The 13,156-nt window shown below is 52.6% G+C and overlaps 1 protein-coding gene across 11 annotated transcripts in view; it reads right to left on the bottom strand.

Moving 5' to 3' along the window:
* Positions 1–9,305: 9,305 nt before the first annotated feature.
* EBF4 (EBF family member 4) overlaps positions 9,306–13,156 on the bottom strand; it is a 73,082-nt gene continuing 69,231 nt past the window's right edge. For 5 of the 11 annotated variants that reach the window (XR_007133892.1, XR_007133890.1, XR_007133887.1 and 2 more), the window contains 4 exons: positions 12,227–12,424; positions 10,872–10,971; positions 10,584–10,659; positions 9,306–10,096 (listed from right to left, as the gene is read on the bottom strand). Coding sequence is in view for 5 of the 11 variants with exons in the window: in XM_047771460.1 (XP_047627416.1) it covers positions 10,589–10,662; positions 12,227–12,424 (272 nt within the window). In the remaining 6 variants the exon portion in view is untranslated. Of the gene's footprint in view, positions 10,097–10,581; positions 10,819–10,871; positions 10,972–12,226; positions 12,425–13,156 lie in introns of those variants that run through there. The other 6 variants (XM_047771461.1, XM_047771463.1, XR_007133888.1 and 3 more) reach the window with 5 other exon arrangements.

Below are 13,156 nucleotides of genomic sequence, written 5' to 3'. Positions count from 1 at the left end.
GTTTTTGGCCTCCTCTTTGCTGTTACCGGCGTCACCTTCCTTGTGCAAATGAGAAGGCAGCAGAGACACTCAAGTGGAACCAAAGGGGGTGTTAGCTCCACCCAGCAGAGGTCACTAAGACTGTTGCCCAGAGGCCTGCAACTTGGAGAAGGTGCAGAGAAACCAGGCAGAGGACTCTGCGGGGGAGCTGGAGACTGCCTTGCCTACAATTCTACTTTCTTTTTAACCTCCAGAGATTTTTTAAAAGTAAATATTTATAATAAAATAATGTGGAAGGCACACTTTTTTCCTTCCCTGCCCCCCCCCCAAAGAAAAGCCTAGTCTAGAGTTCCCATGGTGGCTCAGTGGTAATGAACCCGACTAGTATCCACGAGGACATGGGTTTGTTCCCTGGCCTTGATCAGTGGGTTAAGGATCTGGGATTGCTATGGCTGTGGCTGTGGCGTAGGCTGGCAGCTAAGCTCTGATTGGACCCCTAGCCTGGGAACTTCCATTATGCCATGGGTGCAGCTCTAAAAAGAAAAGAAAAGAAATAAAAGAAGAAAAAGAAAGGCCTAGTCCTTGCCCTTCTTGGAAGTGCTAGGAAGATGGGTAGAATAGAGGCCCTTAGTCCCACCAGATGCTCTTTAGCTGCCAGTGTGCCTGTCCCCCGATGGCGGGAGTGTTGGCTGCTCCCCTCCCCTCAAGTACTGCCCTTGGCCAAGTGGGAGCTGCCTGACCCAGGGGTTACATGCTTACGCTACACTGGCAGCCTGTGGCCAATGACTGACTGGTGCAGGGGAATTACAGCCATCTCCTCACGGCAAAGAGGGTCCGACTGTCATGACCTTCATGCTCCAGGGCTCCCCGTGGCACCACATTCGTGCTTAGCTCCTTCTCTGCCTATTCTGCCTCCCTCAGCCCTTTTCATCCAGAGAGCAGGTTCACGTGTGCCCCAATCCCCACTTCGGGCTCTACTTCCGGGGAATCCACCTAGACACTTGCCTATGGCAAATGTCATCCTCTAATGTCAATGTCGCCCCTCATCCTGTGATGAGGCTGTGTTGAGGGAAGAAGAGGCCTTGCTCAACTCTGGATCTCCACTCCCCACACAGACCCATGGGCACACAGCTCCCTGCAACTCTCCTCCCCCACCCTCTGCTACTGAGCTGCTTCCCTGAGGAAGTGGGTTTGGAGGAATTCTGTCCACCTTGAGACTTGATTATGGGTTTTTGGTTTTCAGGTGAGACCAAGAGAGAGGATGCCCCCACCTCACTCATAAAGGGCCAGAGAGATGCCTGGCACCTCTTGGTCCCTGCTCTGGGCCTCGCCTGACTTGACCCTGGGGACCCTGTAGGGCTCCACGCTGCAGAACGGGCAGGGGCACCCCAGCCGGGCTTGCCAGGCTCGGGCCTGTGGAGCAGCACTTGACCACATTCCAGCCGCAGCCACAGTTTGTCTTGGCGAGGTAGCCTTCTGGGCCTGGCTCCAACAGGGCCTGGGGAGCAGCCCAGACAAACCCGCTTTTACCACAGAAGCCAAAGCTGGCTGAGCACGAGTCGGTGCCAGCCCTGAAGGTGGACTAGGCCCTGAGTGAAGGGGTGGCTGTGTGTGTGTGGGGTGGGGCGCTTGGCTCCTGGGTGGATGGAACCCCAGGAGAGGCAGCAGGGGCAGGGACCCAGGCCAGAGGGCTTTCCTGCCCTGCCCTCCACCCCGAGGCAGGCCTGCACCAACTGGGCTCACGAGGTGGTGGCCCACTATGGCGTGGCCCTTGGCCATGGTTCCAGATGGACAGCTCCTTGCACCCCAGTTGTGGGGAGCCATCCACCCCTCCCCTGGGAGCACTGGAGGCCCAGCCCGAGGGGCCCACTGCTCGGCCGAGGATGCCTTAAGGGCAGCATTCATGGCCGGGCTGGCAGGGAGCAAGGAAGGAGAGGCTTTGGAGAATCTGAGGCCAGGATGCTGGGCCCCTGCTGCCGCTTGTTTTCCTGCCCCTTTTAAACACTTGGCTCTTTCTCTCTCAAGGAATAAAATAGCCAAAAAAAGTGCAGAAAACAGTCTTGTTTCTGTTACTGCCTTAATGGGAAGCCTCTTCTATATCTTTAGAGTCACGAAGTCTGCTCCTCTCTCTCTCTAGTGGGGGTGTCAGGACCCCCCCTTCTTGGCAGTCTCTACACCCAGAACCTGCCCCGCTGCTCCATCTCCCTAAGGGTCTGCGGTTTGTACTCCCTGTGGTGGGTGGGGGTGGGGTTAGACACCTTCCCTTTGGGAAAGTGAGCAGAGGCAGGGAATCCTGGACAGGCAGAACTTTCTGGAATTCCGAAAGAGAGGACCCAGAACGAAGAGTCCAGCTGAGGAGAGACAGGTGAGAATCCAGGCAGAATCACTTAGCGAGAGAGTGATTTGTTTTTGTTGTTGTGTTTTTCCCTCCCGCACTCCCAGAAGGTAGCAGAAGGTATCTATGGGGTGGAATATTCAGGTGGTCTGCAGATCTCTGCATTTTATTTCCTAGAAGTCTAGCTTCTTTTTTTTTTATTTAAAAAAATTAAAAAAAAATTTTTTTTTGTCTTTTTGCCTTTTCTGGGGCTGCTCCCAAAACATAAGGAAGTTCCCAGGGTAGGGGTTGAATCGGAGTTGTAGCTGCCGGCCTACACCACAGCCACGGCAATGCAGGATCTGAGCCGTGTCTGTGACCTACACCACAGCTCATGGCAACATGGAATCCTTAACCCACTGAGCAAGGCCAGGGATCAAATGCGCAACCTCATGGTTTCTAGTTGGATTCGTTAACCACTGAGCCATGACGGGAACTCCCAAAGCCTAGCTTCTTGAAGAGAAGTAAGGTGTGTGTGGGCCAGTGGGTGCCTGTTGGGAGAGTAATACAGAGAGAAACGGTGGGGGGTGGGGTGGGGGTGGGAGGGATGAGCTACCTGCTAACAAATGATGACTTTGGGTAAAGGATATATGGAAGCTTATCATTACACATATGCTTAATGCAGTTAGTGGTATGGTATAACGTTAGACATACAATGAATGTAATTTATTTAAAAAATTAAAAAAATTTTTTTTTGTCTTTTTGCCTTTTCTTGGGCTGCTCTTGTGGCATATGGAGTTTCCCAGGCTAGGGGTCCAATTGGAGCTATAGCCACTGGCCTACGCCAGAACCTCAGCAACATGGGATCCGAGCCTTGTCTGCAACCTACACCACAGCTCACGGCAACGCCGGATCCTTAACTCACTGAGCAAGGCCAGGGATCGAACCCGCAATCTCATGGTTCCTAGTCAGATTCGTTAACCACTGCGCCACAATGGGAACGCCCTAAAAGATTTAAATAAATGGAAAAATATTCATAGATTGAAATATTCAACATTTTAAAGATATCAATTCTCCATTAACTGATCTATAAATTCAATACGATCGCAATGAAAATTTAGCAGGCTTTTAAAGAATAGAAGTGAGTAGGTTGACTATAAAATTTATATGGAAATGCAAAGGACCAAATGTAGCTAAGATAATCATGAAAAACTAAGATGGATGATTAATGTATGGTATATCAAAAATTACTAGAAATATAGGAGTTCCCGTTGTGGCGCAGTGGAAACAAATCCAACTAGGAACCGTGAGGTTGAGCGTTCGATCCCTATCTTTGCTCAGTGGGTTAAGGATCTGCTGTTGCCGTGAGCTGTGGTGTAGGTCACAGACAGGGCTCAGATCCTGTGTTGCTGTGCCTGTGGTGTAGGCCGGAGGCTACAGCTCTGATTCGACCTCTAGCCTGGGAACCTCCGTATGCCACAGGTGCGGCCCTAAAAAGACAAAAGACAAAAGACAAAAAAAAAAAACAACAAAAAAACAACAACAAAAAAACCCCACAAATAAAAAAACTAGAAATCAAAAGTAATTAAGATAGTGTGGAATTGGTATAAGCGTAGACCCATACATATACAGACAATTCATTTATGATAAGGATGCAATGGGGAAGGAGAAAAGATGGTCATTTTAATATATGGTACTAAGTCAGTTGACTATCCATAAAAAAGTTATTAAACTTGATGCCTAGCTCACACCATATATAAGAATCAAAATACCTTCTTGATTTGGGGGTCGGTGAAGATTTCTTAAAAGGATATAAGAAGCACTAATCACAAAAAAAAGATGGCACTAATCACAAAGATTCTTCAATTAAGAAGTTCTAGTGATCAAAACAATCCCTAAGGAGAGTGGAGAGCAGGGAAGTATGAAAGAAGTGATAGGAAGACCTGAATCTATACCAATAGTCAATGGCCCCCGTCCATCAGGACTCTCTTGTTGGGGGCCTTTTGAACACCAGACTTCAAAGCTGGTGGTTTCAAAGTGGCTTATTCCCAGAGTTCCCTTGTGGTGCAGCAGGTTAAGGATCTGGTGTCACTGCAATGGCTTGGGTCACTGCTGTGGCGCGGGTTCAGTCTCTGGCCTGGGAACTTTCACATGCCAGGGCTGTGGTCCAAGAAAAAAAAGTCGCTCATTCCCTTCCATCTTCCAAAGGGTGTTGTTACTGCCTACTGAAATCGTAGCAGTGGAAGGAAGCTCAAGGGTATATGTGCTTGTCTCCTCTAGGGAAAAAAGAGCCTGGGTGTGTGATCTGTGAACATTTTCCTATCTGGAGAAGTCATCCTAGGGAAGAGAAAAGAGGTTTGGGCGTCCATTTGAACCATCTCCATCAGGTTCTATGCTTGCCTCAGTCTAAATTAATCATATGGCAGGAAATAGAGCTTAGAGGTTACCCTGGCAAAGAGCTACTAGTTTATCTTCAAGGGCATGAAGGTTTATGGTTTTCGCTGTCACATTTAGGTCCACCATCCATCTTAAGTGATTTTTGTGAATGGTGTGCAGTAGAGGCCAATTAAAAAATTTCATATGAATATCCAAATGATCCCATATTATGTATTAAGAAGACCATCCTGGAGTTCCCGTCGTGGCGCAGTGGTTAACGAATCCGACTAGGAACCATGAGGTTGCGGGTTTGGTCCCTGCCCTTGCTCAGTGGGTTGACGATCCGGCGTTGCCGTGAGCTGTGGTGTAGGTTGCAGACGCGGCTCGGATCCTGCATTGCTGTGGCTCTGGCTTAGGCCGGTGGCTACAGCTCCGATTCGACCCCTAGCCTGGGAACCTCCATATGCCGTGAGAGCGGCCCAAAAAACGGCAAAAAGACAAAAAAAAAAAAAAAAGAAGAAGACCATCCTTTCTGTATGGCGTGGCCGTTTCCATTTTCCTGAAAGATGTCTCCTTTTGGAAGAAGCTAAGGGCCCCACCCATACGTCGGGGGTGGGAAGAAGGAGGATGTTTTGCAGAACTGTCCGCAGTAGGGCTGGTCGCAGCTGCTGCTGGTTCCCTTGAGCCAGTGAGGCCTGTCTGAGCAAAGTGGCCCCCGAGGCTGCCCCAGGATGCAGAGCCCAGCAGCCTGGTTCTCCTGGGAAACACGTGGGGAGGAAGCAGAGGGTTTCCTGGGAGATGCTCTCTGTAAAGGCCCAGCGACCACCCATCTGACCTCATCTTACTGTTACCCCACTGGCCTTTGTGGGAGGAAAAAAAAAAAGCCCATGGGTGGGCTGATGCGGAGAAGGATCCCTGTGTCACCTGACATCTTGGTACCTCGACCGGAAGTAGTCTGAGCCGAGTTTCTGTCACCTGATCCCAGGAGAGATGGAAAATGCAACATTCATAAACTCAGTTTCACTAGGAAAACCCGACTTCCTCCTCCCCAGGCTGATTGCCAGGGGCCACCTCCAGGATACACAGTGGTGCCCCAGCCAGCCCCCCTCCTCGTTCCTTCTTCGGGGTACACCTGTCTGACTCCCTCTGCCAGCACCGCCTCTCTTTGCCCGAGAGCTTTCTTTAGCTTCTGGGGCCTGTCGCCACCCACAAGACTGCCTAGAAATGCCGGGAAGCTGGTGCTCCCCTCCCGTGGCCCCCAGAAACCACCGACCCCTGCCTGAGGGAAGGTGGTGTATAGATACACTAGCTCCCTTGCCCCTCAGGTGGGAGATCTCGGAGGTGTGTGTTGCGTGCGGTTTCCCAGAGTTCTCTGGTGGGATCAAGCTCCAGAAAACTCACAGGAGTGACGTGTTTGATGACGGTGCACTGGGCTTCTTCCCTCCCCCGTCTCCCCTCCTTCCTCCCTCACTGGTGCCTCCTGAGGCCGCCTCCCAAATAAACCATCTGCACCCAAATCGTTGTCTCAGGCTCTGCTCCTGGAGAAATCCATGAGAAGACAACCTCCGTTCCAGGTAATAATGCCACCTTGACCAACATGAACACAGGCATCGGAGCAAGGTGAGGACTGCCCTCAATGGCCCAGGATGGCCAGCACCTGCAGGGCTCAGTCTTCTCGATCCGATCCACCTGTCTTGTATACAAGGTCTCAGGACTGTTGCTAGACCAGGACCTGGTTATATGCTGGTATTTATTGGGCGGTGGGGTCTCCATCCAGATTTAGGTAAGATCATGACGGAGCTTCTGGGAGTTCCCATTGTGGTGCAGCAGACACGAATCTGACTAGTATCCATGAGGATGCAGGTTTGATCCCTGGTCTCGCTCTGTGGGTTAAGGTTCCGGCGTTGCCGTGAGCTCTGGTGTAGGCTGCAGACATGGCTCCGATCCTGTGTTGCTGTGGCTGTGGCTGCAGCTGGCAGCTGTAGCTCTGATTCAGCCCCTAGGCTGGGAACCTCCATATGCCACAGGCACAGCCCTAGAAAGCAAAAAAAAAAAAAAAAAGACTGAGCTTCTGCCAGTCGGCTTAACATCATCCTCAGACTCTGGACTGCTGGCGCTATGGAGAATGGTGTCCCTTTTGACTAGAGGATGCTGGTAGTCCGGGGAGGTGCTGACTGTGAGGCCCAGAAAAAAAAAAAAAAGCCCTTGTTGCTTTGCTGGAGGTGCCACAGACCCGGATGCAGAGCCAGACTTGCTTGCAGGCTTATCTTGTACTGACCCGTGATTCATGGTCCAATTTCACTCACTCCTCACTGATTTATTGGCCACAAAGCGGCCTGATGTGATATTTACCATATTTGGTTAATAGTTTTCATCTCAAGTGACAACCCTGACTGGAGACTGTGACTGATGGTTCTGTGGCCCAGCAGAGGCTGTTGGGGCCTTGTCCATACCCCCTCAGATGCACGGTTCCAGAATTTCTTACAATGTCCTGCAACAAAGCCTAGCCAGTGGCTTTTTCTCTGCAGGTGGGCCAGGCAGGCCAGAAGTGCCAGAGAGTTAATCTCCTGGGAGCAGCCCCCAGGCAACGACAGATGAGGGCTGGAGGCTCAGTATCTTAGATCCCTACCCCTTGGGCAGGAAAGCTCTGAGGTGTGTTGTACACTGTCTCCCAGAGCACTCACAGCAGGGAGCTTGTCTCAGGTTCTGCTTCTGGAGGAACCAAAACCAAGACATCTGGGAAAGAACCCTGAGTCAGCCTGGGCTGCCATAACAAAATACCATTGACTAGGCAGCTTAAGCGAAAGAAATTGATTTTCTCACAGGTCCAGGAGCTAGATGTTCCAGATCAAGGTGCAAGATGACTTGACTTCTGCTGAGGGCTCTTTTCCTGACTTGCAGGCGGCCACCTTCTTGCTGTGTCCTCACATGGTGGAGAAAGTGCCCTGCCGTCCCTGCCTCTTCACACAAGAACACCAGTTCTATTGGATAGGGCCCCACTCTTATGACTTCATTGGGATGACCTTTCTTGTGTGGTTGTTTTTTTTTTTTTTTTTTGTCTTTTAAGGGTCACACTAGCGGCATATGGAGGTTCCCAGGCTAGGGGTTTATTCGGAGCCACAGCTGCCAGCCTGCACCATAGCCACAGCCACGCCAGATCTGAGTCGTGTCTGCGACCTATACCACAGCTCTTGGCAATGCCGGATCCTTAAACCCATGTAGCAAGGCCAGGGATTGAACCTGTGTCATCATGGATCCTAGTCTGGTTTTTTAACTGCTGAGCATGAAGGGAACTCCTGGTGAGATCTTTGAGGACAAATACCACATCTGATTTATACCAACCATGGCACCTGACCCATCCTGGGAACCAGAGTGTGACCAGCATGCAGTAACACCTGCCTCTGGTGCAGAGTGGAGCTCTGTAGGTGCTCGGCCTGGAGGCCCTGGAACAGTGGAAATGGCTTGGGGCCTGGGGCGGGGGTGGCAGGCTCTGGGGCTCCGCCACACAGGCTGAAAGCAGAAACTGAGTGGAGGCCAGGCAGGCACCAGGAATAAGGCAGGATGACCAGAAGCTACCCATCAGGGCCTAGGTGAGCCAAATCTCAGGTATTGTCAAGAACATAAGAAAAGGAAGTAGACAAGGGCAGCCCATCTGCCTTGGCAAGTGTATTTGTCCAGAGGGTGGCAGGGTGTGGGTTCAGAGGTTAGGGAAGGACAGGATTTCCAGAGGCTGGAGTTAAGCAACACTGTCAGGAGGAGAGAGAAGGGAGCCTAGACCCCGGGTTCTCTGGGTAGTGCATCAAAAAAGTGGCATCAGATAGCTAGACCTATGGCATCTAGGGAACATGACTCAGTGACAACTGGGATTCCCCCCAGAAGGTGGGTAAATGAGCCTGGGAATCTTGCCTCTTTACCGCCCTTCCTCCCAAACTCTGAGACCGCAGAGCTGGAAAGTGACTAGAACTGGGGAGGAGGGAGGAGGTTGGGGTGTCACTTAATTAGGCAACCCTAGGAACCAAAAGCTGCCCTGCCTTTCAGTCAGGAAAGGTTTCACTTTTTTTTTTTTTTTCCTTTTCAGCTGCACCTGTGGCTCATGGAGTGCTCAGACCAGGGACTGAATCTGAGCCACATCTGCAACCCATGTCACAGGTGCCACAATGCCAGGTCCTTAACCCACTGTGCCAGGCCAGAGATCGAACTGGCAACATCATAGAGACAAGCCAAGTCATTAATCCACCACATCACATCGGAACTCCTGGATTTCACTTCTGAGCCTCTGTCCATGTGGGTCGTATTTGGTTCACTCTGCTCTGGTTCCCAGTATCCTTCTGATAGCCCCCACTTTGGTCCTGGCCAGAGAGCTGGGGGACTGAAACTGAGTCCTTGGTGCCCAGAAGGTGCTCCCAGCCAGAGCTCCCAGGGCTGAGCCTGTGTCCTGAATCCTCAGGTCTGCTAGCTGCCCCCTCCCACACCCTCCAGTACTGTGAAGCAGATACGGGGCAGGCAATTCTTGCTCAATTGAATTCTGGGGATGCTGAAAAAGCCCAAGGTACAAGAAGGCTGCCCAGGGGTTTAGAGCTGCAGAGCTGCTGAGAAAAGCACACCCATGTCAAGGAAGTAGACAAGAGAGCCTGCGTGGCCACCTGCATCTGTGTTTATTGTTTTCTCCAACCTCAGCAGAGCAGCGTAGAGGCCAGGGGCAGCTGGACCCATTCCATGGTTCCATGGGGCCAGCCAGTCATCTGTGTGTGGGGCCAGAGTCCACGAGGCATCCATCAAGGGCAAGACCCACAACCCAGGAGGCCTCGCACCTCCTCCCTGCACCCTTCATGCCCAAAGCCCCCACTGGGATTCATGATGTGGTGAGCATGAGTGCACAGGACTCAAAGGGAGTGGGACAGCCATGGGATCAAGTGGCCGTCAGAAGCTCCATGGGAGCCTAGGCCGGCCTCCTGAGGCTGCTGGGGACCACCTCATGCCCTGGAGAGTAGTTGGGATGCTGGGATGTTTGAGATGGATCAGACGCAAACAGGACCTCCCCAGGCCACCTCTCCCTGAGCTCTTTCCACAGTCCCCAACCCACGCTCCTGTCGCTGGATGTGCATGGTTCATCCAAGGTCCATCTCTTCCAGAGGGACTGAGCCAACAAGTGAGGCCCGGTGTCCCAGCACCTCCCTGGGATGCTCTCCTAACAAGAGCGTTAGCACAGTGCTGGAGCTTCCGACCCGCCCCAGGAAAGGGAGGTGAGAGAAGCTGGTGGGACTGGGGGCCCCTTGAACCAGGGAGGAAGGCCTCTCCCATTCAGGCCTGTGGCTTGAGGTCTGCCCACAGCCCTGGTCCTGCATCTGTCTGTGCTTTGATCCAGGGCATGGTTGTGAATCCTGGAGGGACCACTGGTCCGGGCTGAGTGGGGTCACACCTGCAGACCTGGGCAGGGGAGAGAGGGAAAGATGAAGCTGCTGGAGGAAGGCTGGCTGTAAGGGGACACAAAGTCACTTCTCTCTCTCTTTTTTGGTCTTTTTGCCATTTCTTGGACCGCTTCCCGCAGCATATGGAGGTTCCCAGGCTAGGGGTCAAATCGGAGCTGTAGCTACCGGCCTACACCAGAGCCACAGCAATGCGGGATCCGAGCCGCATCTGTAGCCTACGCCACAGCTCATGGCAACACCAGATCCTTAACCCACTGAGATAGTCCAGGGATCGAACCTGCAACCTCATGGTTCCTAGTCGGATTTGTTAACCACTCAGCCACGACAGGAACTCCTACTTCTCTCTTTACTCAGCCTGGGCCACTGGGGCAGGCTCGTGGCCCAGGCAGCTGTTTAGATGGGGCGTGAAGAGGGAGACCCGGACCCCAACTCCCCATCCCTGCTAGGGTCTTTTGGAGAGGAGGCAATGCCAGCCAAAGACCTACCATAATTAGGAGTATGCCAGGCCCTGAAGCCCCCGAGCTGGAGAGTGGAACTTGTCAGAATCTTCAAAAGGCTGGTCTGCTGGGACCAAGGAGGAAGCCATAAGCCATGTGTAGCCAGGGGACCTTTTCTGCCTGTGTCCCTCTTGACTAAGGGCAGCATGCAGGGCATAGAGCACTTTTTGGAGGGCAGAGCCATCAGAAGCCTTGAAGGTGGCCAGTCACCCCAAATCCTAGCCTGGAGACAGCACTGTAGACAGTTAGTGAGGCATGCCCCCCCCCCCCACAGACCTCAAAGGAGGTGCAGCCCCAAACCCTGGATCTCCTAACTTCCTCAATTGAGAGGGATGACTCTGGGCTCTTCTTCCTAGCCCTGTCTCCTTCAGAGGGCCTGTCTCAAGGAGAGGAAGCAGATGGTCATGTACCAGGACAGAAGAGGAAAGAGGTCACCTTGGGGTGTATTGATACTAACGCGGTGGGCGCGGCATGTCTTCCTCCCATGTCCCCAAGAAGCTCATCACTTCCATCACCCTCACCTCTGCCCAACACCCGCCCTATGGCTCTGGCAGGAGAAACTGGTGGCCCTCTGTGCTTCCTATTCTCTGCATTTTAAGCTCCAGACACACTTAGGTTAAGCAAAAGTATCCACATCCTGGGAACGAGGCTGAATATGATTTCAATTTCGAATCATTCTAGAGCATCGACCAACAAGTCCACCCTTAGAGTCACTAAGGTAAGTTTTAGGGGATGCCACTGTTTCTGACTTGCTATACACTATTGGTTGGAAGCCAGGCTTGCTAAGTTGGATGTTAACTTGGAGGAGATTGGTAAATGGCAAATAACAATTATTTCACTAATGGGCTGCGGGAGGGGCGACCTGGTTTCAATTTCCTATCTTAAACCTGTTTCTTTGTTTTTCTTTTTAGGGCTGTACCTGTGGCATTCGGAAGTTTCCAGGCTAGAGGTTGAATTCAGAGCTGCAGCTGCCACAGCCACGGCAACACCAGATCCGAGCTGCCTCGGTGACCTATACCACAGCTTGCAGCCATGCTGGATCCTTAACCACTGAGCGAGGCCAGGGATCGTACCTGCATCCTCATGGATGCTAGTTGGGTTCTTAACCTGCTGAGCCACAACAGGAACTTCCTCAATTCCCTATCTTAAAATGGGGACAGCGAAGCTGGGCTAAACCTTATTAAAGGTCAGTCCCCTTCCATCTAGCGAGGGACCTAGTCTCTCACAGAGGTGTATGCTATCCTCCAGTGGACACAGGGAGGCACAGGTCAGAGGCACGCAGCCCACAGTGGGTTCTTCCAGCTCAGAGTGTTGGGTCTTTACTCTGGGCTCAACTGGATGGGGGTGAGGCCTTAGGGCATTTTCCAGATCTTCTCCAAATGGTATTTGGGTACCCTTCCTCTTGGCTTAGTGGCCAGTTGATAGCAACCAGAGTGGGACCGTGCCAAGCTATGAGACCTAGGGAAGGAGGGGTCTAGATGGACCTCCTCGGATCTCTGCAGAACTCCCAGCACTGCACCCTCCAGGCAGAAGTGGTCATCAGGCTTGAGGCTCTGGTGAGATATGGATGGAGTGAGCCCTTCAAGTCCAGCTGCTCCACCGGTCCCAGGGGGGCAGCATGGAACACTCACCTGGAAGCCCCTCTCCGTGGGCTCTGGGGCAGGCTTGGGGTGGGGAGCTGGGTGGGCGCAGCACGGGGGCGAAAGCGCTCCTCTGTTTGACAGCGGAGATCATGTTGACAGGCGAGAAGGAGAAGACGCTGGTGGTGGGGGCAGCCGCTGGGAGGGACACTGAGGAGGCAGCGGCCAGCGGGGGGCTAGAGGGCATGACTCCGGGGCGGGGCGGGGACGGGCAGGTGCAGCAGGGAAGGAAGTGGGAGACACAACAGGGAGACAGCACCAGAGTGAGCAGCTCAGTTGTGGCTCTGGCATGGGCAGTGTGCCCAGTGAGGGCTGCTGACCTGGGACCTCACTGGGGGCAGCGGCGGAGGGGGGGTGTCCTGGGGAGACCAGTATAGGGTAGAGCCTGGAGGCAGGCTGGGAGCCTCTGAGGTTGTGGGCTAACACTTGCCTTTTGGGGGGTTCTGGGGACTGTTTCTTAGAGCTGGAGATGATAGGGCCAGACTAGGTTAAACAAAAACAAAAACAAAACCAAAACCAGAACATCTGGTGAAACCAAATACTGGGAGGTGCCCACAAAAATAAGAGATGGAACAAGTTAGGAAGGATTCCTGCTGAAGATTGCCTGGATTCTGACATGCCAGGAGACACGGTGGGGCCCTGGGGCATCAAGGTTGGAGCCAGAGATCGGGGATCATAGCTGAGCTGGGAGATGAAGCTTGAGGTGCACATAGGCTCCTGTTATAAGACTCCTCAGCCCAGGATCACAGCTCCCATAGAGAGAACCCTAACTCCCTCCACAAATAAGTTCTCCTTACCAATTACACTCCTCCAACCCCCACTGCCTAGTTCTCTTCCAGCTTTTTGCCTTTTTTTTTTTTTGTCTTTTCCCCTGGGGCTGCTTCTGCTGCATATGGAGGTTCCCAGGCTAGGGGTCTAATT

This window comes from Phacochoerus africanus, chromosome 3, assembly GCF_016906955.1.
Source record: "Phacochoerus africanus isolate WHEZ1 chromosome 3, ROS_Pafr_v1, whole genome shotgun sequence".
In the NCBI taxonomy this organism is placed as follows: Eukaryota; Metazoa; Chordata; class Mammalia; order Artiodactyla; family Suidae; genus Phacochoerus; species Phacochoerus africanus.
This window is presented reverse-complemented; position numbering and strand designations above follow the sequence as displayed.